At 32.0% G+C, this 24478-nt stretch overlaps 4 protein-coding genes across 10 annotated transcripts; 2 read left to right on the plus strand and 2 right to left on the minus strand.

The window, feature by feature from the left end:
- Positions 1–1284: 1284 nt before the first annotated feature.
- LOC105628362 (DNA-directed RNA polymerases II and V subunit 8A) lies at positions 1285–4154 on the plus strand. The gene is made up of 4 exons (XM_089720533.1): positions 1285–1392; positions 1464–1621; positions 1992–2086; positions 2177–4154. Exons 1-4 carry the CDS (start codon positions 1344–1346, stop codon positions 2289–2291), a joined length of 417 nt encoding a protein of 138 aa, XP_089576659.1. The 5' UTR covers positions 1285–1343; the 3' UTR covers positions 2292–4154.
- LOC119369982 (E3 ubiquitin-protein ligase RSL1) lies at positions 3639–9237 on the minus strand. 7 transcript variants are annotated; one of them, XM_089720516.1, is made up of 4 exons: positions 7666–9020; positions 6253–6985; positions 5164–5360; positions 3639–3926 (listed from the first exon to the last, which is right to left on the minus strand). In XM_089720516.1, the coding sequence occupies exons 2-3, from the start codon at positions 6864–6866 to the stop codon at positions 5198–5200; spliced, it is 777 nt and encodes a 258-aa protein (XP_089576642.1). In that variant the 5' UTR covers positions 6867–6985; positions 7666–9020; the 3' UTR covers positions 3639–3926; positions 5164–5197. The 7 variants fall into 7 exon arrangements, with proteins under 7 accessions (XP_089576642.1, XP_089576645.1, XP_089576652.1 ...); XM_089720519.1 differs by lacking the exon at positions 3639–3926 and adding an exon at positions 4550–4742; XM_089720526.1 differs by lacking the exon at positions 3639–3926 and adding an exon at positions 9030–9183 and having other exon boundaries at positions 4896–5360; positions 7666–7836.
- Positions 9238–13024: 3787 nt separating this feature from the next.
- On the minus strand, positions 13025–14882 carry LOC105628296 (uncharacterized). The gene is made up of 2 exons (XM_012209693.4): positions 13984–14882; positions 13025–13282 (listed from the first exon to the last, which is right to left on the minus strand). Exons 1-2 carry the CDS (start codon positions 14640–14642, stop codon positions 13078–13080), a joined length of 864 nt encoding a protein of 287 aa, XP_012065083.1. The 5' UTR covers positions 14643–14882; the 3' UTR covers positions 13025–13077.
- Positions 14883–17010: 2128 nt separating this feature from the next.
- Positions 17011–24064, plus strand: PTAC4 (plastid transcriptionally active 4). The gene is made up of 11 exons (XM_012209692.4): positions 17011–17254; positions 17931–18052; positions 18187–18297; positions 18594–18658; positions 18876–18957; positions 19608–19682; positions 20326–20396; positions 20494–20576; positions 22334–22398; positions 23147–23221; positions 23729–24064. Exons 1-11 carry the CDS (start codon positions 17107–17109, stop codon positions 23834–23836), a joined length of 1005 nt encoding a protein of 334 aa, XP_012065082.1. The 5' UTR covers positions 17011–17106; the 3' UTR covers positions 23837–24064.
- The last annotated feature ends 414 nt before the right edge of the window (positions 24065–24478 follow it).

Below are 24478 nucleotides of genomic sequence, written 5' to 3' on the forward strand. Positions count from 1 at the left end.
ACTCCATTGGCCAATTCAATCAAAAACTGAACACAAATTTCAACCCAACATTTACGCCATTGTAATCTCAGTAAAAAATAAATACAAATAGCAGTTGAACTTCTAAAATCCTAAATCCTGATATTTGTATTTTCAATTTCTTTACTCTTCTACATTTCTTCTATCAAATGGATGCAGAGGTTAAAAGAGAAAATTTACAATTCAATTTCCAGTATTGCCTACTAATAAAATTCAACTTCCGTCCAAGATTATATGCGACTGAAATTTCTTTCACTTCAACGCATTTTCCCAACATTCAAACAGCATTTCTCAACAACCAAACAGAAATATATAACAAAGTATTTAGTATACTAAAAAGTATACACTATACAGTAATTTCTAGTATCTTCAACCCACAAAAATCTCTTTAATTTCCAGCAATAGCAATTAGAAGAAGCAAAAAAAGGAAGTGGAAATCTCAGCAGTTGAGTTTCCAGCATTTGTAAACTAACAACCTATTTTACTAATATTTTTCACTTTTCTACAACCTCTCCGCAGCCAAACAGAAAGAAACATTAAGGAGATAATTAACAAAATTTCTACTATTTTTCAACTTGAAATCTATAAATTGATTTTATAAGAGATAAGTTAAATTTCCAGCATTTTCTTGGTAATCAAACAGAAACAAAAAGAAATCGTCTTAGAACAAAAATTAAAGTCAGATAAGATGACATTTTTTCCCAATTTCTCAAAATTGAAAAGGGAAAATAATAATTGTAATTGCCATGTTCGGGTGTTTTTTGGTCCTTCCAGCAAAATATGCTTCCAGGAGTTCTTATCAACCCAACCAAAACCATGTTGGTGAACCTTTAAAAATTTCTGATATTTTCCAATCCCAGGCCTAAACATGTACAGGTCAATTATGATACACCAACAATTATGAATCAACTCCACCTGATGATATCTAAATATGCCAATAGTCTCTCCCTATCCAAGATTAGATAATGTTTAGATTCCTACATTTTACTACAATTTCTGATGATTTTAAAATTTGAAAAAATAAAAAGAAATAAGTCATAATGCACAGACTTTATCAAATTTCTTCTCGGAAAAAAGTGCCTAATTACGTGGGATTTTATTAATTATTATTTTTAAGAGTTCTAACAGTAATTAAATATCTAATATACGTAAGAAAGAAAACTCCTTAACGGTTAAACCCTATGCGTCTCATCCCTCCCTGCATCTATATGTATATATATATATATATATATATATATTCAGGTTTCCTTCTTTTTTGTGGTTCGTTTCTCTCTCTCTCTGTTTTTTCTCCAATTTTTGTTTGGTTACCAAGAAAATTTCAGGAAATGGAGGACATAATTGTAGTTGATTCTATGGATAAAAAGTTTGATAAAGGTAAACATATTCTACTTATTTCTTTTCTTTCAGTGTAAATTTTAGAAAGCTAATTTGACATGGCTGTGTAGTTTCTCGCATAGAAGCACACAGCGAGAGGCTCGAAATGCAGATTACACTTGATGTAAATACAGAGATTTATCCAATTAAAATAAAAGATAAGTTTGCTTTGCTCATTACTCCCACTCTTCATGCTGATGGAACAGGTGATACCGGTTATTACATTCAGGTAATTTTCTTTTAGAAAAATTACGATTTTATCCCTACATTTTGACGTGATTAACAACTTTTCTTTTTCATTTTAAAAAATTATACTATTTTGAAGGTAGTTAATTATGTCAAAACATAGGAACAAAAATGAAATTTTTTTTTTAATTTCTTATGCATAGAAGATTAGTCCTTCTAATTTTACTGGGGTACTTAAATCTCAAATAATGAACTAGAAGGATAAAGTAAGGTAATTTTAAAATGCAAGGACAAAGTGTTAATTATGCTAAAACATAGGGACAAAAATGTAATTTCTCATTCTCTTTTTCAAATCTTCCATTTCCAACTAACATGATATAAATAATAAAATTTCACTTGTTGTGTTTAATTAGGGTAAGGAAGGATCAATTGCAGACAAGTACGAGTACATTATGTATGGAAAATTATACAAAATAACAGAAGAAGGTTCAGGAGCTGATGTTAAAGCGTAAGTGCTCAAAGTCTAGATTTTTTTTTTTTTAATTTATTGATTTGATTTTTTATTTTTTGTTATTATTTTTTTTATTGTTGGACATAGGGAATTATTCATTTCATTTGGAGGTCTTCTCTTGGATATGAAGGGAAATCCAGATTATGTTACAGAGTTTCAGCTTGATCACAAGTATTACCTTTGTATGAGGAAGTTGGATTAGTCCCTTAATTAGTTTACCTTTGGACTTGTGAAAACATTTGTGTTATTGGTTTATCTTAAAGGGAATTTCTTTACTTGTTTCTCAGTTAAACTTCGTACAAGCTTGGAATTGCTTTGCTCTTAGATTATTACTCAATTAAACTTTTCACAAGTTTGGAATTTCTTATTGCCTCAATATGCTTTAAGTAGTGATGAGGATTAGTAATATTTAGGTTCCATTTTTGGAGAAAAAGAATGATAAATAGCTAGAATGTTTGAGTTCTTTCTGTTTCATAGGATATTCTTCCAGAAAAGAGGAAATTATTATGGAAGAATTAAAATTAAAATCCCCATTGATCATAGCAGTAATAGATGATTCAAAATCCAATGATACAGTTGCTGCCAAATTAGCTTCATTTCTGAAATACCCTCTCATTGATCAAAATGATATCACCAGAGCCCTTCTAAACTTAATCACACCAACCCAACTTCCTGATGAATTAACAAGCAACTTACCTTTCGAAACTGTTTGTCAAATCACTTCAACCCAACTCGGTTTGAATATCAATCTTGTCCTCAATCTTGCGCTCTCCCACAGTACTCATCTCGAAAAATTGGTAGAATTGGCAAGTTCAAGAAAAGCTCATTTGATCATCATGGAATGCGGAACCCAGAATAATAATAATCGCGGTTATGATATTGAGCGAGTGCCAAAGATTAGAGTTGACAAAAATTCACTTGATGTGCAGAAAATTGTGTCCGAAATGTTCATTTTACTGCAGAAAAAGGATGAAGATGATGCAAGGGAGACTGAGAGCCTGGAAAAAAGCAACATCAGACAACCGACAAATGATCACTTGCATGCGTTGAACTTTTATGAGCAGCAGAAAAACATTGAATTTGAATGTAGAAGATGCTCAAGGCCCTGTCGTGGCACTTTCTATAAATGCGAAGATTGCGATGAATTTACCCTTCACAAAGTTTGTGCAGAGTCTGCTTCAAAAGTAAGTGACTGTCCTCCTTTTCTGAGAAGTGTTAAACCTAATCATTATGACTTCCCAAAAACATATAAATGCAAGAACTGCCAAAAAGTCTCATATGATTGTTACGATTGCCTATTCGGAACCCATCTCCTCAATGAATTCTTGCCGACAATTCTTCATAGTAGACACCATTCTCATCGACTTAATCTCACTGTCATTCCCTTCAGATACAATTACCAATATCTCTGTAACTTCTGTGAGAAAGTGGGTAGCTCAGTTAGCTATAAGTGTTATGAATGCCATTATGATGTTCATGTCGATTGCATTTTACCAAAAGCAATTGAGACGATAAGTGGTGAACGCATTTTTGGCCTTAGATCACAGAATTCCGATGTAGCTGCGGCTTATTGTCATTGTTATATTTGCGAACAAGATATAGAAAGAGGTCAATTGTACTATGAGTGTCATGAATATGATTTTAATATAGACATTCATTCCATGTGCATGCTTAATGTTGATATCCCAGCCATTGAACGGTTTCTTCCCTTTGCGCGTTTCTTCAACTCTGATTTGGATAAAAATACTCCTCGGGGCGTTCCTCAGGTGGTAAGGGAAGTGTTAAGGGAATTGAAGATTATCAGGAAAGACTAAGAAAAGAAGCAAGGAAGAAGAATCTGTAAAAAAAGCAATGATCAGTAATGTGATTTGGGGAATTGAATTGAGCTTGTAAAAATAGCCACAAGGCTTGATTTGTGAAACAATAATTGGGGTATTTGCAATTGAAAGCCAAATTCAATAGCTTAATTTCCAATTCTCTTCAAAAATTAGTAACAAATCTGTGCATATAACTTGTGTAAGAAAGTGAATTTCGTATAAAAATCCTCAAAGTGATAACCTAAAAATATGCCATTGCGGGAGTCATGAAGCATGGAAAATGAAATTGATAGACCACAGTGTTCATGTGAAAATCTATTTTTGGACATATTCAATCTCAATTAGTAGAGAAGACACTTTAAATTTCAACAGAGGGCTCTTAAGCCCTGGGTTCTCTAAATTGATTGGTGATTAGTGGAATAGCTTTGATCCCATTTAGTGGGAAGAATATTAGAGGGCAGAGTCCTAAAATGTTGGCTTATGTTCCATTTATTTCCGAAAAATTTTTAAAATCTTTAACCGTGAAAATATTTCTTATAATAAAGATTTCCTATTCTAAAAATTTTATTATTAAATATGAGAAAAAAAATAAAATAATGGTAAATCATGAAAATCGCCCGTGACTAGTGGTAGCAAATGATAATTCGTGGTAATGATTACCGATAATTAATAAATTAAAAAATATACATTTACAAAGTTATAATAAATTTATCAATATCCAAAAAATATTTTCTTCTCTTAAAAAGGGGAAGTCATTTTCTTTAAAAATGACTTAATGTTCTTTTGACTAGAAAAGTATTTTCCGTTACACTTATTTCCTTGAACATTCCAAACACCTGAAAATTACGAAAAATGTTTTCTTGTAAATTATTTTACGGAAACAAACGAAGCATTAGAAATATATGCAAATGCATAACAAAGATGCCTCGCCATCACAATGAATCCATCATAATTTTCTCTTATCAAAATAAATAAATAAATATAAAAAAAATCAAGAAAAGAGATTATCTCCCATGTAGAACTTCCTATGCAGAAATATAACAAAGGCAACCTTAGATTGCCACTGATTTTGCTCTACAAGCACAAGGAGAGGCTACCTTATAGCATGGTCAATCATTATATAAGTGGATGTGTATGCATATCACAACTGCAATGCTAATAATAATTGAAGGGGTAATTAGTAGTAATTCTACTTTCTTGAAGTAATAGAAAAGCATCATGTACAAAACTATTAGCTAAATGCCACCATGTACGTACCAAAGCTCAATGGAGAAACTTCTGTACCCATTGGCTATTTCAGCGACAGCAGTTTTACTTGATGATATAGTAGAAAGCAGAAAGTAATCAACACCACCAGAAAAAATAGCATGCAGCAAGCGTCTCCACAACACTTGTGGTTACAGGGACCTAAATGGAGCCTTCCTCCACATTGATGGCAAAATCGAACCCCGCATCTGCATTGAAAACCAAATTTACATCAAAGACATAGATTAGGGGTAATATATATAATGATTCCTAGTTTTTTCAACCCGTCACAACTGCCTAAATGCAGATATTTTTCCAATTCCACATTCTTTTTGACTGTTAATATTAGTGTCAAATGACTATCACTTCATCAATCATTTTATTTACAATGCTAAGGATGAAAGAACTTAGCCTTAGCTAGATAGTTGCACAACATAATAAGGCCTAGCATGGCATTGATATTGCCAATAGCAGAATTTGAGATAAAAAATTAGGAAAAATTCTCATGGGCCAATGAATAACAACTTCTTGCAAATATTGTTTTTATAAAGCTTAAAGTTGATTTGAGAAAAACTTCAAGTATGAGCTTTTCCAAAATTAGTGTTGAACCCATAAAAAGAACTTATATTGCCAAAATCAATATCTACTGGAGTAATAAGAGTACTCATAATTTTTCCCAAGATCTGATATTAATAATAGTAGTGCCAAATGGGCCCTAAACAGTACTGCTTAAAGGAAACCTGTCATCTTCTTAATCCTTTTTACCATATCCTTCAATATCTGTTGAATATCTATTAAAAATTATGAGCCAACACAAGTAATACACTTATCAATAGATTATGACCAAATCAAACCACCAAATCATTAGTTTTTCTTGTACCTTCGTAGGTATCATAATTTAAGTACACATCAGATAATGAATTTTATGCAATATATATAATTATTTGTGTAAATATACTTTAATGTGCATGTACGTGTGCTGTGCGTTTTCCTATTCATATTTTGCTGTGTAAGGAAAAATGGAGGAATAAAGTAAATCACAAATTTTATTATACAGGAAAAACCACATACACGCACAGAGAAGAGAGGAAGAGAGCATACTTGCATTTTATATCTCTGCAACCACTGACTCGCTCAACAGAGTGACCACAATTGTAACATCTTGTCCACTTTTTCTCTTCTATAAGTTCCCCAACCAGAATATCATTACTATCTCTCAATTGTCCGCTCTCATTGCACTCATATCCTGCATGCCATGGAATCTTGCACCGAAAACAGAATTGTTTCTTACAGTTAGGACACTTTATTTTTTTAAGTTTATACTTGCATTCATTCAAAACCAAAGCTGAGCAATCTTGATATGGACAATAGCACCTTTCGAACCTTAAAACCATGGAATCACATAGAAGGTCAGACCATTTTTCAAATAGTGGCTTTGAGATGATAGGCCTGCACGAGAGAGGGTCTATTGGTTGCCCACAGTTCAGTCCAGGGCATTCAATGTTTCCAGTGAAACCTTCAACTTTCACTTCAATGTACTTGGATATGCAGTCCAAGCAGAAAGGATGATTACACAAGCCACCATTCTTAAATTTCCTGTCTGATAGGTTGGGTTCAATGCATAAATCACATGTAAAGTTTGAATCTTCTTCTTGTTGCTGTTCTTGTTCTTCTACCCTGTCTGATCCTAGGGGCTTTTGCAGCTTGTTTCCCATTTATGATCTGCCTTCTGCTTATGAAACTCAGATCAGCGTACTGCGTTAGCCTTCCTACTTCTGAGATTGCAATTGGAAGTCCTAATTTGGGCTGATATGATAATCTCTCAACTTCAGAGCTGCACCAGGTCATTCATTGCAGTTGTTTAGAACAATCACATTGCACCAATTGCACCCATAAAAAATTGACATAGATGCATTTCCCTAAGTGAACTTATTTGCAAATCTTCAAATCCAGGCTTGTAGAAATCTTTAAAAAAAAAAAAAAAAAAAAAAAAAAGAAAGGCTCAAAAAAATTCAAGTTCAATGCTAACTAAGTAACTATTAAAAAAGAAGGTCAGAAGGAAGGACATGAAAGAAGAAACTAAAAAAAAAAAAAAAAAAAAAAGTGTGTTATCTTTGCTTTGTATATAATGTCGCAGCAGAGGTAAAAAAAATCATAAAGTCGTGTCAAACACCAGAGATAAGAGAGAATATTCTTTCATTGTTTAAGGTACTTTTATTGTGGAGCAGTTTTATTTTAAATATGCCTCATTGCATCATCTCTTGAAGGAAACAACTCTGTTAGACATACACTAAGTTCAACTCAACACTCACAAACAAATCTAGTGAACAAAATAGGAAAAAGGTAGCAGTAATAGCTACCAATGACAAAGTCACACCCAAACTCAACTAAACCTCAATCCAACAATTGGGGTCCACTACACGAATCATATTTCCTCCATTCAGTCTAACTACCAAACACAAAATCATACTAGAAAAAACAGTTAGCTTAGTGGTGATAAGATGAGTGCACTACCTCAATTGTTTTCTTGAATCCAACCATCTGATTGTAATCAAACATTCGCTAAACCCAACAGTTTCCTTCACACAAAAATTCCTGGGAGTTCCATCTTAGCAAATCTCTTGTTGTGCATCTGTGTTCTTTGCACTTACAAGGCATGAACTCATTTGTCTTGCCATAGTATAGCTTCTATGCAGTTTTCATGCAAATTAGATTTGAGCAAACAAATGTTTGCATAGCAAAAGTGAGATTACGTTAATCAAGTGCAGTAAATTTGTAAACGTGGGTATTAATCATCAAACTTTTGAGCTTACATTTTCTTCAGGAAAAGTTTGTAAGACTCCATTGGCCAATTCAATCAAAAACTGAACAGAAATTTCAAACCAACATTTACGCCATTCTAGTCCCAGTAAAAAATAAATACAAATAGCAGTTGAACTTCTAAAATCCTAATTCCTGATTTTGTATTTTCAATTTCTTTACTCTTCTACATTTTTCTATCAAATGGATGCAGAGGTTAAAAGAGAAAATTTACAATTCAATTTCCAGTATTTCCTAGTTATAAAATTCAACTTCCGTCCAAGATTATATGCGACTGAAATTTCTTTCACTTCAACGCATTTTCCCAACAATCAAACAGCATTTCTCAACAACCAAAAAGAAATATATAACAAAGTATTTAGTATACTAAAAAGTATACACTATACAGTAATTTCTAGTATCTTCAACCCACAAAAATCTCTTTAATTTCCAGCAATAGCAATTAGAAGAAGCAAAAAAAGGAAGTGGAAATCTCAGCAGTTGAGTTTCCAGCATTTGTAAACTAACAACCTATTTTACTAATATTTTTCACTTTTCTACAACCTCTCCGCAGCCAAACAGAAAGAAACATTAAGGAGATAATTAACAAAATTTCTTCTATTTTTCAGCTTGAAATCTATAAATCGATTTTATAAGAGATAAAGTTAAATTTCCAGCATTTTCTCGGTAATCAAACAGAAACAAAAAGAAACGTCTTAGACCAAAAATTAAAGTCAGATAAGATGACATTTTTTCCCAATTTCTCAAAATTGAAAAGGGAAAAAATCCTAATTGTAAACAGTCAAAAGAAGAGCCCCTAAATTGAACTCAATCCCCACGTAGTATCCCATTTATAAAAATTTAAAAAAAAAAAAAAAAAAAAAAAAAAAAAAAAAAAAAGACTAATAAGAAAAGGAAAATCAGTAACGGAATCCTGCAAGACCCATTAATTCAAAATGAAATTTGAAGCAAATAAAACCAAACAGCAATACTGTTCTTGCTATTTAACAACAAAACTCATAGAAATAAAGCTGAAGACAAAACTAAACAGAGACAGAAAGGGAGCTGGTAAAACTTACAAAGAGAAATTGTAAATTTTCGTTTGTTTACTCGGGAAGCAAACAGAAATAAGAAATAATGATATTTATAGTATTTGTTGAAAGCAAGAAAGTGATGTGAAGGTGAAATATAGAAGTGGAAGCAAGCAACAAGTGAGAAAGAGAATCACCCTTCACCTTCTCTGCTTCTTCTTCTTCTTTTACTTTTTTTTTTTTTTTGGGTATAATAATAATATTTTATTTTTCGCTTTTTCTCTTTTATTGGTTGGTTTGGTTTGGGCTTTAACGGGCTTTTTATAGGTTGGTTTTAACTCACCCAAGTTTTTCACACATAAAATAAATTTTATTTATTTATTTATTTGAAGGAAATTACTTAGAACTTTAATAACAAATAAATATGGAAATATCATTTATTTATTTATTCTATCGAATTTGAAGGAAATACTTAGAACTTACTTTAATCAATATGGAAATAAATACATTTTTTCTCAAAATTCAAAATTTAATTTGAATTTAAAGTAGTAAGATATCTTTTTTTAATATTAAATAGAAGCATTCGAATCTGAATTTATAAATAATTAGATATTTCATTTAATAGTTAGATAGATAAAAATACATAATATGTACATATGAATAAGCAACACAGCACTCATTTTCAAAACCATAATATCTTGACAACGATGATATATTGTCTTTCAAATTATCTTTGCTTTATTTTTTATTTTTTCTTTTTCCTTTTCTTTACTGGCATTTTGTACAATCATCATGTTTGAACTATTGGCTGCCAGGACATGATATTAAAAGATGATGCATTTGGCTATGGAGACGGTGGAAGTAAACCTTCGTTCTACTTACTACCCTTCCCATTTTGCTTTTCTTGGAAGGACCATTGGTGCTATTGCCCAACTCTTTAGAAGAAGAAGATCTGATGAAAATTATATGAATAGTTATGGAGTTGACATGGGTAATGGAGAAAGCAGGTTTGAAAGAAGAAGATTTAAAAGTTGAGGTCAACGTGAGTTTTTTTATTGATTGAGAGAATAATATTCTTTTTCTTTGACTGCGTGAAGTTCGCTGCCTGAGCCAAGCTAAAAAATGGGTAATTTGATATCATTTTTTACAATTTAACGAGTTTTTTTTTTTGGCAAAAATGGTGAAAAAAAAAGAATAAATTGAATATTAGGTACAAGTTCAAGGAAAAGAGAGAGCAATTCATAGGAAAAGAGAGAGGATAGGAAGAGACAAGGAAGCTTCTCTAGTCAATTAAAGTTCAACCCAAGCAAAAAAAAGAGAGAAAAGAAAAAGAAAAGGAAAAGTCATAGAAGTAGGCTTGGCCAAATCACGGTTCCTGGAACCGGAACCGCCGGTTCGAACCGGTCCGGAACCGGAACCAGAACCGGTGAGAACCGGAACCGGGACGAACCGGAACCGGAACCGGAATATTCCGGTTCGGTTCCGGTTCCAGATTTTCTGGAACCAGAACCGGCGGTTCCAGAAAACCGGTCGGAACCGGTTGGAACAGCCGGTTCTCCGGCCGGTTAGAACCGCCGGTTCGAACCGGTTCGAACCGGAGGTTCTTATAAACTGTCACACCAAAAAAAAAAAAAAAAAAAGCTCCTTTTAGAGCAAAGAAACCCCAGTACCCCACCACTCTGTCCACCCAACCTTAGACACAATAAAATTATAAACCCTACGCCTACACCCTACAAAGGGACAACAGAAAAATGAAATAAAAAAATAAATACATATTCTTCTTATAATTATTGGTCTGAACGTTGTGTTTTTTTTTTTAAATTTTATTGTGAAATCTATTAATTATTCCTCCCAATAGCTATAAACGGCTATATAACGGCTAGTTTCAAGGGTATTTTTGAAAAATTAATTTTTTGAATTTATTATAAATACCTCATTTCATTTACAAATTCATTATAAAAAAATCTCTACTCTCTCTACTTACTCTCTCTACAATATTTTTTTAAATTATATTCAAACTTTTTTAAACAAAAAATAATTTCAGTTGAAGAATTTTTTTGTAAAAAATAATTATATTCAAGTCTTTAAAAAAATAAATTTAATTGTAGAATTTTTTAATTTTTTAGGTGTATTTTTTTTACAAATAACTTTCACAAATTTATTAAATTTTGAAAATCGATCTTCAAAATTTAAAATTTAAAATTATGTGATTCGCCGGAAAATCGATTGGAACCGTCGGTTTTATCACCGGACCGGAACCGGAACCGGAACCGTCTGGTTCCAAACCGGAACCGGAACCGGACTTTTTCGGTTCGGTTCCGGTTCCAGTTTTTTTGGAACCGGAACCGCCGATTCTGGAACCAGAACCGCCAGTTCCGGAACCGTGGCCACCCCTACATAGAAGAAGCTACTACAATCAATTAATTACAAAGACTTTAACAAAAGGAAAAAGCATAGCAATATCTCAAACAATTTCCATTTGCAATTTCCGTAACTGTATACTTTTGGCGATTTTTTTTTTGTAGCTTTTTGAATTTTGTGAGAGACCCGTGATGGTCCTGCAGTTTTATATTGTAATAATAATTATGCTTCTCACCGTAATGAAATATGAAAATACAAGTCATTATTAAACTCTTATAAAGTTATTTTATTTTAGAGAGCGGTATAGTTATGATTGATGGAGAGAAGGGAGCCACGGGTGGCCTCACCCCCTAATCAAAATTTTTTTTTAATGAATTACTCCATGAAATATTGAAACTTTTATTTTATCCTTTAAAATTATAAGTTCTTTCAATTTTGCCTTTTAACTCTTGAAATTTTTTTTAGCCCTCTTAACTTTAATTTTTAATTCCGTCATTGATATTATTATTGAAATGTGAAAATGCAAAATCATGCCTCCGAAGAGTTTAGCAAACTTCAGAGAATCAATCAAGTAAATCTATGTATTAGGTCATTTAAGATTACTGTATAATTAGAGTTGATTAATGAGAAAGGCAAGCCAACAACCAAACATCTTCTTGTAAGTTTGAGTGCCTTTGTAGAAAGAAGGCTATTGGTAGGGTTTCACGTGGCTTAGGGCCCCAACCATAATTAAAAGCTCAATTATTCTGTTACCAAAAACATGAAAATGTTTGTCTCTTTACACACGTGAAAATGGGAAATCAGAGTACTAGTATAATTACCCTAATTAGGAGGTTTGCTTGCACACAATAACCTTCTTTGCTTGGAATGAAGAAGGAATAGGTATCTTAAGAGGCTAAGAGTAAGAGCCCAACCAATCTTTAGCTTTGAGTTGCTTGATCAGTGAGATTCGTGAAGTATTTATATTTAGCTTATAAAGTAGAAGAAATGATTAGAGTAAATCAGCGAGTCGGCTCGTGAGCTATTCAAACTCGGCTCGAAAAAAATTTGAAAAAATTCAGTTCGAATCAAGCTCAAGCCAACTTGTTAGCAAACTAGCCGAATTTGAATCCAATGATGTTCAATTTGAAAATTCATAAAGCTTTATCGAGCTTTTTCGAGTATTGAGCCGTGAGCCGAGCTCAAACTTAAAATTTTTTGAATTGAACTCGAATCTCAAGTCGAGCGCGAGCTTAAAAGTTTCAAACTCATCAAGTTTCGAGCCGAGCTAAATTCTCTCGAGTCGAGTTAAATTCTACTGAGTCGAGTTTTGAGTCTGATAAGTTCGAGCTAAGCTCGCTGGTTTACACCCGAGTAAGAATGGTCACATGAGTTTAGTATAGAATTAACTCAAAAAAGCTTTACTTGGGATAGGATTCAAATGAGATCATTCTATTAACTTTTAATTAATAGTAGTTTAATTAAGTATTCTTTCAAAAGAATTTGACGTATAGGAAGAAATTACATCGATGAGCATTGATTTGTGATCGTGACTAAGCAAAATATTTCTATCCATCAATCAAAGAATCCATAATTTAAGAATTTACAATACAATATATTAGATTTTTTATTTTTTATAATTTGAAAACACATTAATTCATCTATATATATATATATATATACAAAGAATGAAAATATAAATATTTAGGTAAAGTCCAAATCAACCCAAATGTACATAAGTTCCTATTATATATTTTCAGAGTTGGGATTCAAGATTATGACGATACATATATAGTACTAATGGAACATATATAAGTGTAGCAAGAAGCATTAAACCTAAGTATACATATCTACCTATATCATCATCATCATCATCATCAACATTTCCACCTTCAAAATTGCAGTCACACGTGCCGTTTGATAATTTTTTCCCACAATTATAGCAAAAACGTGTCAAGCATCTGAAAAAACAATAATGGTTATAAGAATCGAGAGTTGATAGTATTCAAAACTAATTAATAGTTCATTATACATAATGACATGTTATTGTAATTAAGGAAAATTAATCCTTAGTCCCCATATTATTGAAGAGTGCTTTTTTCAACCCAACGCTATTTTTTTTATAGCATCAGCAGATTTTAAAATCTTGGTATAAAATCGGTATATTGATTATAAAAGACTAACTAATGACTTTGATAATATCAATTAACTATTAGAGAAAATTTTTAAAACTACAAAATTGGGATTCTTGCTTGAGAGGATATAATATCACCAACCTAGAAAAAAAAAAAAAAATCTACCTATTAGTACCAAAATTAGAAGTATTTTCCTGTAATAAGTGATTTAATTTTTTGTTTGTAATTACTCTCTAATATGCAAGCAATTATGAATTGCAGCTTATGACTTTATAATATTATTATAAGGAGATTTAAAATATAAACTCAAGTTCTTAAACTAGTTTCAATTATGGTTGAAATGTTTAAGTTAATATTAATATTAATTAATAAAATATTTGGAAAATTTCCTCAAAAAAAAATATTGTTGCATAATTGGTTAATTTCTTAATCCAAATGGGAAAAATAATCAAATTAAAAAAAAAAAATTACTCTTATTAAATAAGCCAAAATGTAAAACACTAAACACAGAGAGAGAGAGATTTAACCTGCATTTAATCTGAAAACATCCACGAAGACGTTCGACACAGTGACCACAACCAGGACACTGAACCCATCTCTTCTTCTCAATAAGCTCTTTAAAAAGCAAATCATTTCTATCTCTTAAATTTTGCTCATCACTTGTCTCATGGCATCCATGACCATCAACCCACCTAATCTTGCACTGAAAACAAAACAGTTCTTTACAATTTGGACATCTTGCTTCCTTCACCTCTCCTCCACATTCATTCACCACCAATTCTCTGCAATCTTTATTAGGGCAAAAACGTGAATCAGACCAAGAAACTAACCCATCACAGAGAAGATCACACCATGTCACAAATAGGGTTGGTGAGATAATTTCCTTGCAAGAACTAGGGTCTAGTTGGTTCCCACAGTTCAGACCAGGACAGGCTATGTTTGGTGTTTTGTCTTGTAGCTTTATTTCTATGTATTTAGCCATGCAATCCAGGCAAAATGGGTGTCTACAATGGTTTCTGTTGGTGAACTTCTGGGTTTCTAACATGGGTTCTATGCAGATCTCACATGTGAAGATAGAATTATTATTGTTTTGTTCATCTCTTTCTTCTTCTTCTTCTTCTTCTTCTTCTTCTTCTTCTTCTTGTTGTTGTGGGTTTTGGTCTGGTTTTTGAAGAGAGTTTCCCATGGTAATTTGATTAACCTTTGGTTGGTAATAAAGACAATGGTGGTTCAAAATTTAATGTTCTTTTTGTATTGAAATTATGAGCCCTTGGGGCAGTTTAGGCATAGGAACTAATTAGTTTTTATAGTTTAAGTAAATGTAAATGGTATGAAGTTATAAAAAACCTATATAGATGCCAGGCTATCTTTTGATGAAATGATCAAGCATTTGGTAAAATTGATTAAATGTGAGGGATCAATATTATTTCAGTTATCTATTTATGGATATGGTTGGTTTTGTTTTGCAGATTGAGTTATTGAATTTTATAATAATAGATGGTTTATATTTTATTATTTATTATTTAAGTATTTTTATATACATAATTAATATTTTTTGGTGCATTAACTTTTATTATTTGGATTTTTTTATTTAAAAGAAATTAATGGAGTGAGATGCCTCCAAGCAAAACTGCACGAGGACGAGAAACAAGCATATGGCACTAAGATCATGAGGTAGGCATGTAAGGAAACTTTGCCTGACGATTTTGAAACACTTGGTAGCATCATAAATTTAATCAACACAAAAATTAGCTTCACGATAAACATGATTTTATATATATATATATATATATATATATATATATATATTTTAAGCATTGTCTAAAATCAAATCATGCATAATATTATTTTATATATATATTAAAAGATTTTCCCAAATCAGAAATAAGGATTCTAGGAATCTTTATAATAACATATGTTTTTCTAGAGCTATTTGTTTCGAATTATAAAGGATAGATGCTACTACAATCATATACAATATCTTCTCCAAATTTCTTTTTTTTTTTTTTTTCTTTTGAGAAAATTATTAAGTATCTGAAATTCATTGGACCAAGTAATCTAGATTCTAATCATGTACGCCATAACACTTTGTATGGATGGGTCGGGTGAGGAAACGGTGACCAATAGAAGGGTAAGGGAAGTTAAAGGAGGGAAATGGTAAGAAGGGTCACAATAATAAAACTGTCTTGTTTGGTAAGAGGTAAATTAAATGTAAAGGCAAAGAGAGATAATGTACATTCTTATATTCGGAAGGAAAATAGATTTATTTTTAGTTGTAAATTAATTTAAATCTTACATCTTCCTCTTTACACTCTAATTTGAGGTGTAAGAAAAATTGAGATTTGAGAGGGAAAAAAGCGTAAGGCTTACCATTATTTATCCTTACCCTTCTTTGACTCACTTTTTTCCAAATAGGGATACATAAATTGCTTACCCCTCCTTACCATTAGTTAATATATATATATATAATTTATTCTTTTTTGGGTGCATTAGTTATTTTCTATTGTTGAGAGATTTTTTTTTTCTCCAAAAAAAAAAAAAAAAAAAAAAATGGGAATGATGTTCCCATGCTAACCTACAAGGTTGAGAATAAAGAATATTCTATATATCACTAAGATCACAAAGTAAGCATGTGAGAAAACTTGCCTAAGAATTTTGAAACACTTAGTAGCATCATTCAAATCAATCAACACAAAATTAGGTTTCACAACAAGTGTGGTCTTATGAAGACTCCCACTTTTTAAGCATCATCCAATCATTTAACATATTAAATTTAATTATATATTCAGTAATGGAAACACTTACTTACACCCGGTATATGGACTCACTGCATACACCAAACAAAAAGAAAAATGAGCTTTTTTTTAATAACGAGAGTATTTCTGACCTTCACTGAGAAAAATAAAAAGAATAGAAAATAATAATATTTTTTAAAAAAACTTATATAGATTGGCATTATTTCTTTTTTTTTTTTATGGGATTTTTGTTTTAAATTCCCTTTCTCTCCTCTATAATTCTCTTTATTCTCTCTTCTTTGGCCTCCTCAATTCCTATAGAAATTTATATGAGATTTGAGAGAATTTTTTTTATAGTAGAAATTTGAATTTGAACAAATACTTGTTAAATTATTCAAACTGAAATTTATAAAAAAAAAATTAATGAACAAAGTATTAATCTTATACAGTATGTTATTTATTTATGATATAATCATGAAATCTAATATTATAATAAGCTGACTTTAATATTTTTTTTTTCTTAATTGCATTCACCATTGGACAAGAAGTAATAAGGTAATATTTTGATGCGTTTATCCTTTGGAAAAAGAAAAAAAAAATTGTAAGAAGCATGTGAATATAGAAATATCCATCAATTAATTAAAAATAAAAATAATATAAAACCCAATTGACTGAATTCAAAAACAATTGTTGAAATAAAAAAGAAATAAGAAAATGAGAGAAAAGGGCCGAAGCCCAACTCTGGTTCCCCGAAAGGCCCCGCCCGGTTCAGTCATAAAAAAAAAAATTAAATTAAAAAAAATTTGGAAGCGAATCAAGTGATTGTTATAGTCTCTCCCTTCTATCCAGAAAATAGATTTTCTCAGCTTATTCTGATTAGCGAGAGCAATCGATACCGATTCTCTTCTCACAGAAATGGCCGCAAAATCACAGTTAATTACAGGATTGACCTTGCCATTGCCACCGCCGCATTCTTCCACTTCCTCAACCTCCAATAACAGCAGCAACACTCTCTGTATGGTCAAGCGGCCGCAACTTACGACTTCGTTTTTCAATGGCGGAGGTACTGTTTTTCTTTGCTATGCGCTTTATTTATGCTACTATTTTCATGGGCGTCGCTTAGTTTTTTGAGTTTTTCTCTTACAATTGGTGGGGAATTTTTATATTGAATTTCTGGGTTTGTTTAGAGCTAAACTTTAATGCCATGGAGCTGGAAGATTGATGATAGAGTTAAAATGTAGATGAGAACATTAATAGAAACTAATTTCGAAGTATTTGAAATTGTTTGTTTCTTTTTTGAAAAGATAAGTAATGATCATTCATCACGTGAAAAAATAAAGGACAAAAAATATCTTATTAAATGCCTTGTAAAATGCGAGGTAGGAATTTAGCTCTAATCTTGTAATTGCATACAGTCCAATAGCATGTCCTTAAGTTGAATTTCTTGCTATTGAAGATGAGATTATGCCCGTCAATTTATATGTAAAAGAGTTAATGAGCAGGAGTGGAAACTTCATATTGGATATTATTTTGAAGTTTAATCATTTCAATGGAAATCTTTAATAAACTCAATTTGGGTTAAATACTCAAATACATAAGCAAGATCATGCAAAATTTCAGTCTTCATATATTGATTTTCCAGAGATCTCTATGTCACAGGTAACGTGCATGTATATTTGTGATTACGCCAACTTGAATGTTTCAACTGATATCTCAAATAAAATCTTGTTTTTTTGCAGTTGAAGCTCTAAAATTTTCTAGGATAAGGACTTGTTCTACTAGGTCCCATTGCTACAGACAAGGTGGAGGTGCTCTTGGCACTCGTATGAATCTTTTTGATCGGTTTGCTAGAGTTGTCAAGGTGAGAATTTGGGAGTTGTTTGCCTGCATTTACGTATGATGCTTTGGCATCCTTCATATGGTCATTGTGGCTACTAATTCCAGCTTTTTGAATTTTTCTACAAATAATATCGTTTAGCTCTCTTCTAATTACAGTCATATGCAAATGCAATCTTGAGTGGTTTTGAGGACCCGGAAAAAATTCTAGATCAGACGGTTCTTGAAATGAATGATGACTTGACAAAGATGCGTCAGGCCACAGCACAAGTAAGTATCACAATCTTTTATTCTTTTCCCTAATTTCTTTTCTTTTATTTCCAGAATTTTCTGTTTCTTCCTATTCATCTTGCATATTCTTTTCATCTCTTTTCTCTTGCTTTAGTTTTATTTTGTTATTCTTTTGCTTTGATGTATTGCAAAATAAGTGTTGTACATCTAACACTGAAAAGGCAGTGGCATGAAGATTCTGTTAACAAAAAACTTTATGGCCACCATATACTTTGCTACTCTGGTATTTGACTATGGTTTCCTTTTAATGGTTATCCTTTTTTTGTTCTATTTAGGTATTGGCATCTCAAAAACGTTTGGAAAATAAATACAAAGCTGCGGAACAAGCTTCTGAGGATTGGTAAAATAAAATTGAACTTAGTTATGTAATGAATTAATTTGGTTATTGAGAAAAAAAACCTGGGTGTTGAAGCTGTGGCTTCTACTTGTAATTACCCCAAGGTGTCCTAATTTTGCCAAACCCAGCCGGGACATTGCATTTTATTATTATCCATGAGTGAAAGTTACAGTTGGTCTAGTGTGGTTTCAATAAAATATTATTTGTGTTTTTTGTGTAGGTACCGTAAAGCACAACTTGCTCTTCAGAAAGGAGAGGAAGATCTCGCTCGGGAAGCTCTTAAGAGGCGTAAATCTTATGCTGTAAGTTGGTATCTTCTTTAAGGATATGTTTAATCCTTTTCAAAGTTTGATAGTCTTATTAATCAATCAACAATCTAGTAGGAACTTATGGTAGAATAGCAAGTGACTTCTCTTATTTAGTCCTTGTTGCATTTCAGTCCTTCTTGTTCATTAATTTCCGTGTATTTTAATCTTTGACAAGTAATGAAGATGGGATCTACTCATTGTGTTAACTAAGAGCAAGCTTATCCGGTCCATGCACTGAAAGATCATGAGGGGCTAAATTGTTTTATTCTAGTCATGTATTGCCAGCTTGGGTGTCTAGACATAATCTTCAAGCCTTCATTGTTAATGATTACTTATTGATCTTAACTAGACTAAAATATGATAAGTATGATGAATGTTGTGAGGAGTTGTATGCATATGGTAACTTTGTGATAAAAAAATTAATCTAGTTGTATTGATGGTATATGCAAGGAGAAACATATTAAATAGGCATCATGTGCACTAGGGTTATTTAGTAAATTCTTACTACCTTAAAATAATAAATTTTGAAATTTGTTATTTAGTGTTTGTTTTGTAATTGTGATACAATTGATTTGACTGCAAAAGTAAAGTTCTTGCAAGGTATCATCATGAAAATTAATTTGTTCTTTTTTACATCTTGCCAGGACAATGCAAATTCCTTGAGAGCTCAACTTGATCAACAGAAAAGTGTTGTTGAGAATCTTGTCTCTAATACTCGGGTATGCTAATTCTTATATGTTCTGGATCATATTCCTAGTATCAATAGCTAGTGCATTGCCTTTATTTTGGCCTGTGTTCAAGCTGAATATTTTATGAATGGTTTGTCCAATAATCATGTAGTAATTTGAGGTGCTAAAATTGGATATGAAGTTATGGTTTGCATAAAATTTCGGGCAGGAACAGAGTGGGAAGTCATATTGCTGGGATCCTTGTTTGTTTAGATGCATAGTTAGATGTTGAATGCCTGAATTAATGTTGTGGATCATGAGATTGACATGATCCAGGAAGAGGTGGGGGTAGAATCACGGGTTATATTCCCTATTACAGAATTATTTATCAAATATGATTGAAAAGGAATAAGTCAGGAATAATAATCCTTTTATGAAGAAGCAATCTGAAATGCAAAATTTGAAAAATCTATGAGGCTCTCCCTGACTATTTTTGTGATTTTTGTTGGGTTTCAGAAACTTTTATTAACTTTTCCCCTTTTAGCTTGCTTACGAGAAAATTTGACTTGTCAAAATCATATTGTTGACTTATGTTTAACTAATTTTTTTACCTGACATTAATCTTTCTTGATATGTGTACCTACATATCCATGAACTTGTTATAGTTGCATTAAATAAATTCCATTTTGTGTAGCTTTTGGAGAGCAAGATACAGGAGGCAAAGTCTAAAAAAGATACTCTGAAAGCGCGTGCCCAATCTGCAAAGTTTGTCTTTGCCACCATTTGCTGTTGTGATGTCCTTTTTCCTTTGCATTGCGTTATTTTTTCTTTTAATGACCCCCTTTTTTTTTGGTTGCTTTAGAACTCAAACCAAAGTGAATGAGATGCTGGGGAATGTAAATACAAGCAACGCTCTTTCAGCTTTCGAGAAAATGGAAGAGAAAGGTAAGACATCTGAAATCAATCTTTGCACTTCTCCGTGTCTGAAGTCTCTTTTTTATGCACTTCATTTATCAACCACCATTGCGTGCACGTGCGTGTACTCATTGATTTGTTATATCTATGTATAAATAGGAAAAAGGTTTGGTGATTCATAAAATATTCTAATACTCCATCCCATAATGAATATCCACATTACTAACAATAATATTTTGAAGTGTCCCAAAATGAATGTCTGCTTTCCCTTTTAAGTTAAGAGTCAACAAGTCAAAAAGTTTGTTTTATCAATAATACTCTTCACTTTGTCCATTTAACATTGGGCCACTTTCCCATTAAAACAATTAGTAAGAGTGGAATTCATGGAGCCAGGAGACGCCACATATATATAATTGCGGAGAGGGGGACAAATATGAAAGAAATAGGAAACTGAGAGCCAAATAAAAAATTTTCATGGGACTTGAGGGAGCCATGGCCCCCCTACCCCCACCCAGTTTCTTGCCATAATATGGAGAAGTCTGAAGACTGAGATATTCGGCTCATAGCCCCTGCAAACAAAAGAAAAACAAAGTGATGTGCAATGTGTATCTGATTTTGGTTCTGGTGTCCAGTTTTTCGTGGAAAAACTGTGGGGTATAAATATGGCACACCTATGCTTAACCATCGTATTTGTACATAATAATTTGTTTCATAAGTTTTCCCATCATTTTCTAATTCTTTTTTTTTTTTTTTCTGGCTTTAATATCCTAGAGGATTCTTCACACAGTTAAATTTTATCCGTTATGTAGAAGTATGGTGTGCTATTCATATGCTTAAAGCAGATAAGTTTCTTGGTGTACTAATTTTATTTTCTCTTCCTTCACTTGGAAGCCAACGCAATTCAACCCACCTTAATCTCAATCTAGTTGGGACTAGGTATCTTTCGAGAACTAGTGAGACAGTGACTTATAATCTCAAACTAGTTGAGGCTGGCTATCTTCTAAGACTTAGTGACACAATCAATTAGATACATGTATTTAATGGCTTATATTGTTACTATGTTACCATTTTAGTGTATCTAAGGTTATATCTGCCTCTCTTTTTCTCATTATCATCACATATCATTATTGTTAATATCTATTACATGCTGCATGCACTGTAAGTACTAGATGCCTGATGCTATTGCATTTAAGTAGAGAAAATGAACATTGGAAAACAGTTTTAATTGTAATTGTCATCCGTTATCCCACATATTGCACTCTTCTTTCTGAAGTGCTTTTCTGGCCTCAAATTCACCATTTCTCGTATTTTGGAAGTAACATCTTTCTCATCAGATATATTTTGAATTCTCAAAACAACACTTCATTATGTGATAAATTTTCCTTATTGACTAATATTTAATGTCGTCAGTTCAATATATGTTATGCAATGTGCAATATGGTCTATTGTTTTTCCTTTCTGGTTACTCTTGATTGACTTAATGCAGAATATTTTTTTTATCATTGTTAGCACCAGTTTTGATGATGTTATTTAGGTGCTTTTCCAAAAAGCAGTTAGAAACTGGTTTGGGCTGTTTTCAAGTTTGCGTTCAAAACATGATAAACACCTTAAAATCAATTTTCAATTGCCTATTTGCTTTTGATAAAAATATTTAAGAGCTTGCTCTTCTCAGTAGCAGTGTGAAATGGACCCTTTTGTTACCCTATGTTATTGCATGGTGGAGAATAGAATTGGTACTCGGATCTAAAGTCTAAACTTCCACTTTCTTCTTATTTTTATCTTGATAGTATTGCAAATGGAATCAGAAGCTGAAGCACTTGGCCAGTTAGCTACAAGTGAATTGGATGGAAAGGTATCTATTATTTTTATTTCTTTCATTCATGTTGTGCTTGAAAAGTTTGGAGTCATCTGTTTTTTGCTTTTACTGATCTTTTAGATGCTTATATGAAGCAATGTGTCTTTTTCTTTTATTGTGAATTGTTAATTAATATTGAGATACAAACATTTGCACATGAATGCGTACCATGATCAGTGTTCGAAATGGAGATGGTGCACACATTTGTGTATCACAAATATATTCACGTTACTGAAATGTTAGATGCCTTTAGTGTAGGCAGTTAGGGGTTGAAACCCTTGCTTCTTTCTCCTTTAACTTTGAATCCAAAACAAATGGTCTTGGCGTGGTACATTCATGCTAGCATACCAGTGATTTCTTCTAGGGAAAGAATTGATAACTTTTGAGGATTTCTGTTTCAATTTAAAAAGTTTCTATTTATTTATTTTCGTTCAGAACAGGACATGATTGAGAAATAATGACTTTGAAAAATTGCTGTAGGCTTGATTGCTCAGGTTTTCTTCCTGTGCACAGAAATATGAATCTTTGTTATGTATTAGATATGATAGCAACTTTGTTTAATATTTGAGTGCTCCTGTGGAACCCTCTTGCCTAGCCATGCGCAATTATACTTACAACCATAACTGCAATCTCAAATCAAGGGCCAATGTAATAGATGTCCAATGTTGAAGTTGTCAATGATTTCATATGGAAAAAAGTTACTTTCTGGTCTTTACCATTTGTATGCTTGTCACCTGTTTTACAGTTTGCTTTACTTGAGAGCTCATCTGTTGATGATGATCTTGAGAACCTGAAGAAGGAAATTTCTGGTAGCAAAAAGGTATGCCTTAGACATCTTCATTACATGATACAATGAGAGTAATATATATGTTTTTTCCTGGGATACATATAGCTTCATCTGAGCATGCCTTCAAACAGTAAATATGAAAACCCATTGTTTTTTCATTGTTGCCTGCTTCTAAAATTTTAATTTTAGTCAGTTAATTCAGTACCAACAATTAACAAACAGCAGAAACTGAAGAGGAAACTAAGTGTGATAATATCATTTAGGAATTGGGATTCTAATGAAATCGTCACTAGAGGAGATTTTTAGTGTTGAAGCTGCTACTGGTTTTTGTTTTATTTTTTCTACAAAACTAATCAAATATTCTGGATTTCATTTGAGCAAGGCTTTTCCTTTCCGTTGGTTTCAGGAATGACTTTGTTTTTCCACTTTGTCTGTAAACCAGAGGAAAAGGAAATCGTGAAAAATTTGTATTGTTGTAAGGTTCCTTCAATTCTTTTTTTATGTCCCCTCACCAGTTTTTTCCTCTGTCTTGTATAACAGAGAGGAGAACTGCCGCCCGGTAGAACAGTTGTCAGCAGCTCTGCATTGAGAGATCCTGAGATTGAGATGCAGCTCAATGAATTAAGACAAAAGAGAAAGGAATTCTAAATAATTTGCAGAATCCGTACTCTCAGGTAAAAGTTGGAATAGTTCTTCTTCTGCCAAAATATTAACTCTGTAGAGATGAAGGCCAAAATAAACAAGCCATTGTATAGTTATGCCAAACTTGACCAGATATATATTTTTTGCTCTTATTTTGGAACTGCTATGATGCTACCCTCCAAATGTTGCCTCTGTAATTGTAAATTTATATGCAATTGTTTTTCTGCAGAACCATATGCTTTGGATTATAGACTTATAGTTGCAACATCTTTTATTATTTTTTTTATAATTATAATTTTTTAACTTGTGGTTATCATTTTGGCACTGTGGTTGGTCACTTCAGTGTATGCAATTACTGATGTGATAATAACATGTAGAATTAAAAAAAATGAAACGTTTATTTAAAAGATAAATGAAATTGTTTATTTAGAAGTGTTTAACTTTTTTTTAAAAATTTTTTCTAAAACCGAAATAAAAAAAATATATATTTTATAAAATAAAAATCGTGGAAACTAAAATACATCCGTGATGTGATTTTATTTTATTTTATCTATTTCTCTTCTATTGTCTTTATAAATGATAATATCTTATTAATTGTATAATTTTCATCAAAATTTATTACCATACAAATTATATTATTTGACCAAT

This window comes from Jatropha curcas, chromosome 1 (assembly GCF_041381405.1).
Source record: "Jatropha curcas cultivar XTBG-Jc1 chromosome 1, XTBG_Jcur_1.0, whole genome shotgun sequence".
NCBI classification, from domain to species: domain Eukaryota; kingdom Viridiplantae; phylum Streptophyta; class Magnoliopsida; order Malpighiales; family Euphorbiaceae; genus Jatropha; species Jatropha curcas.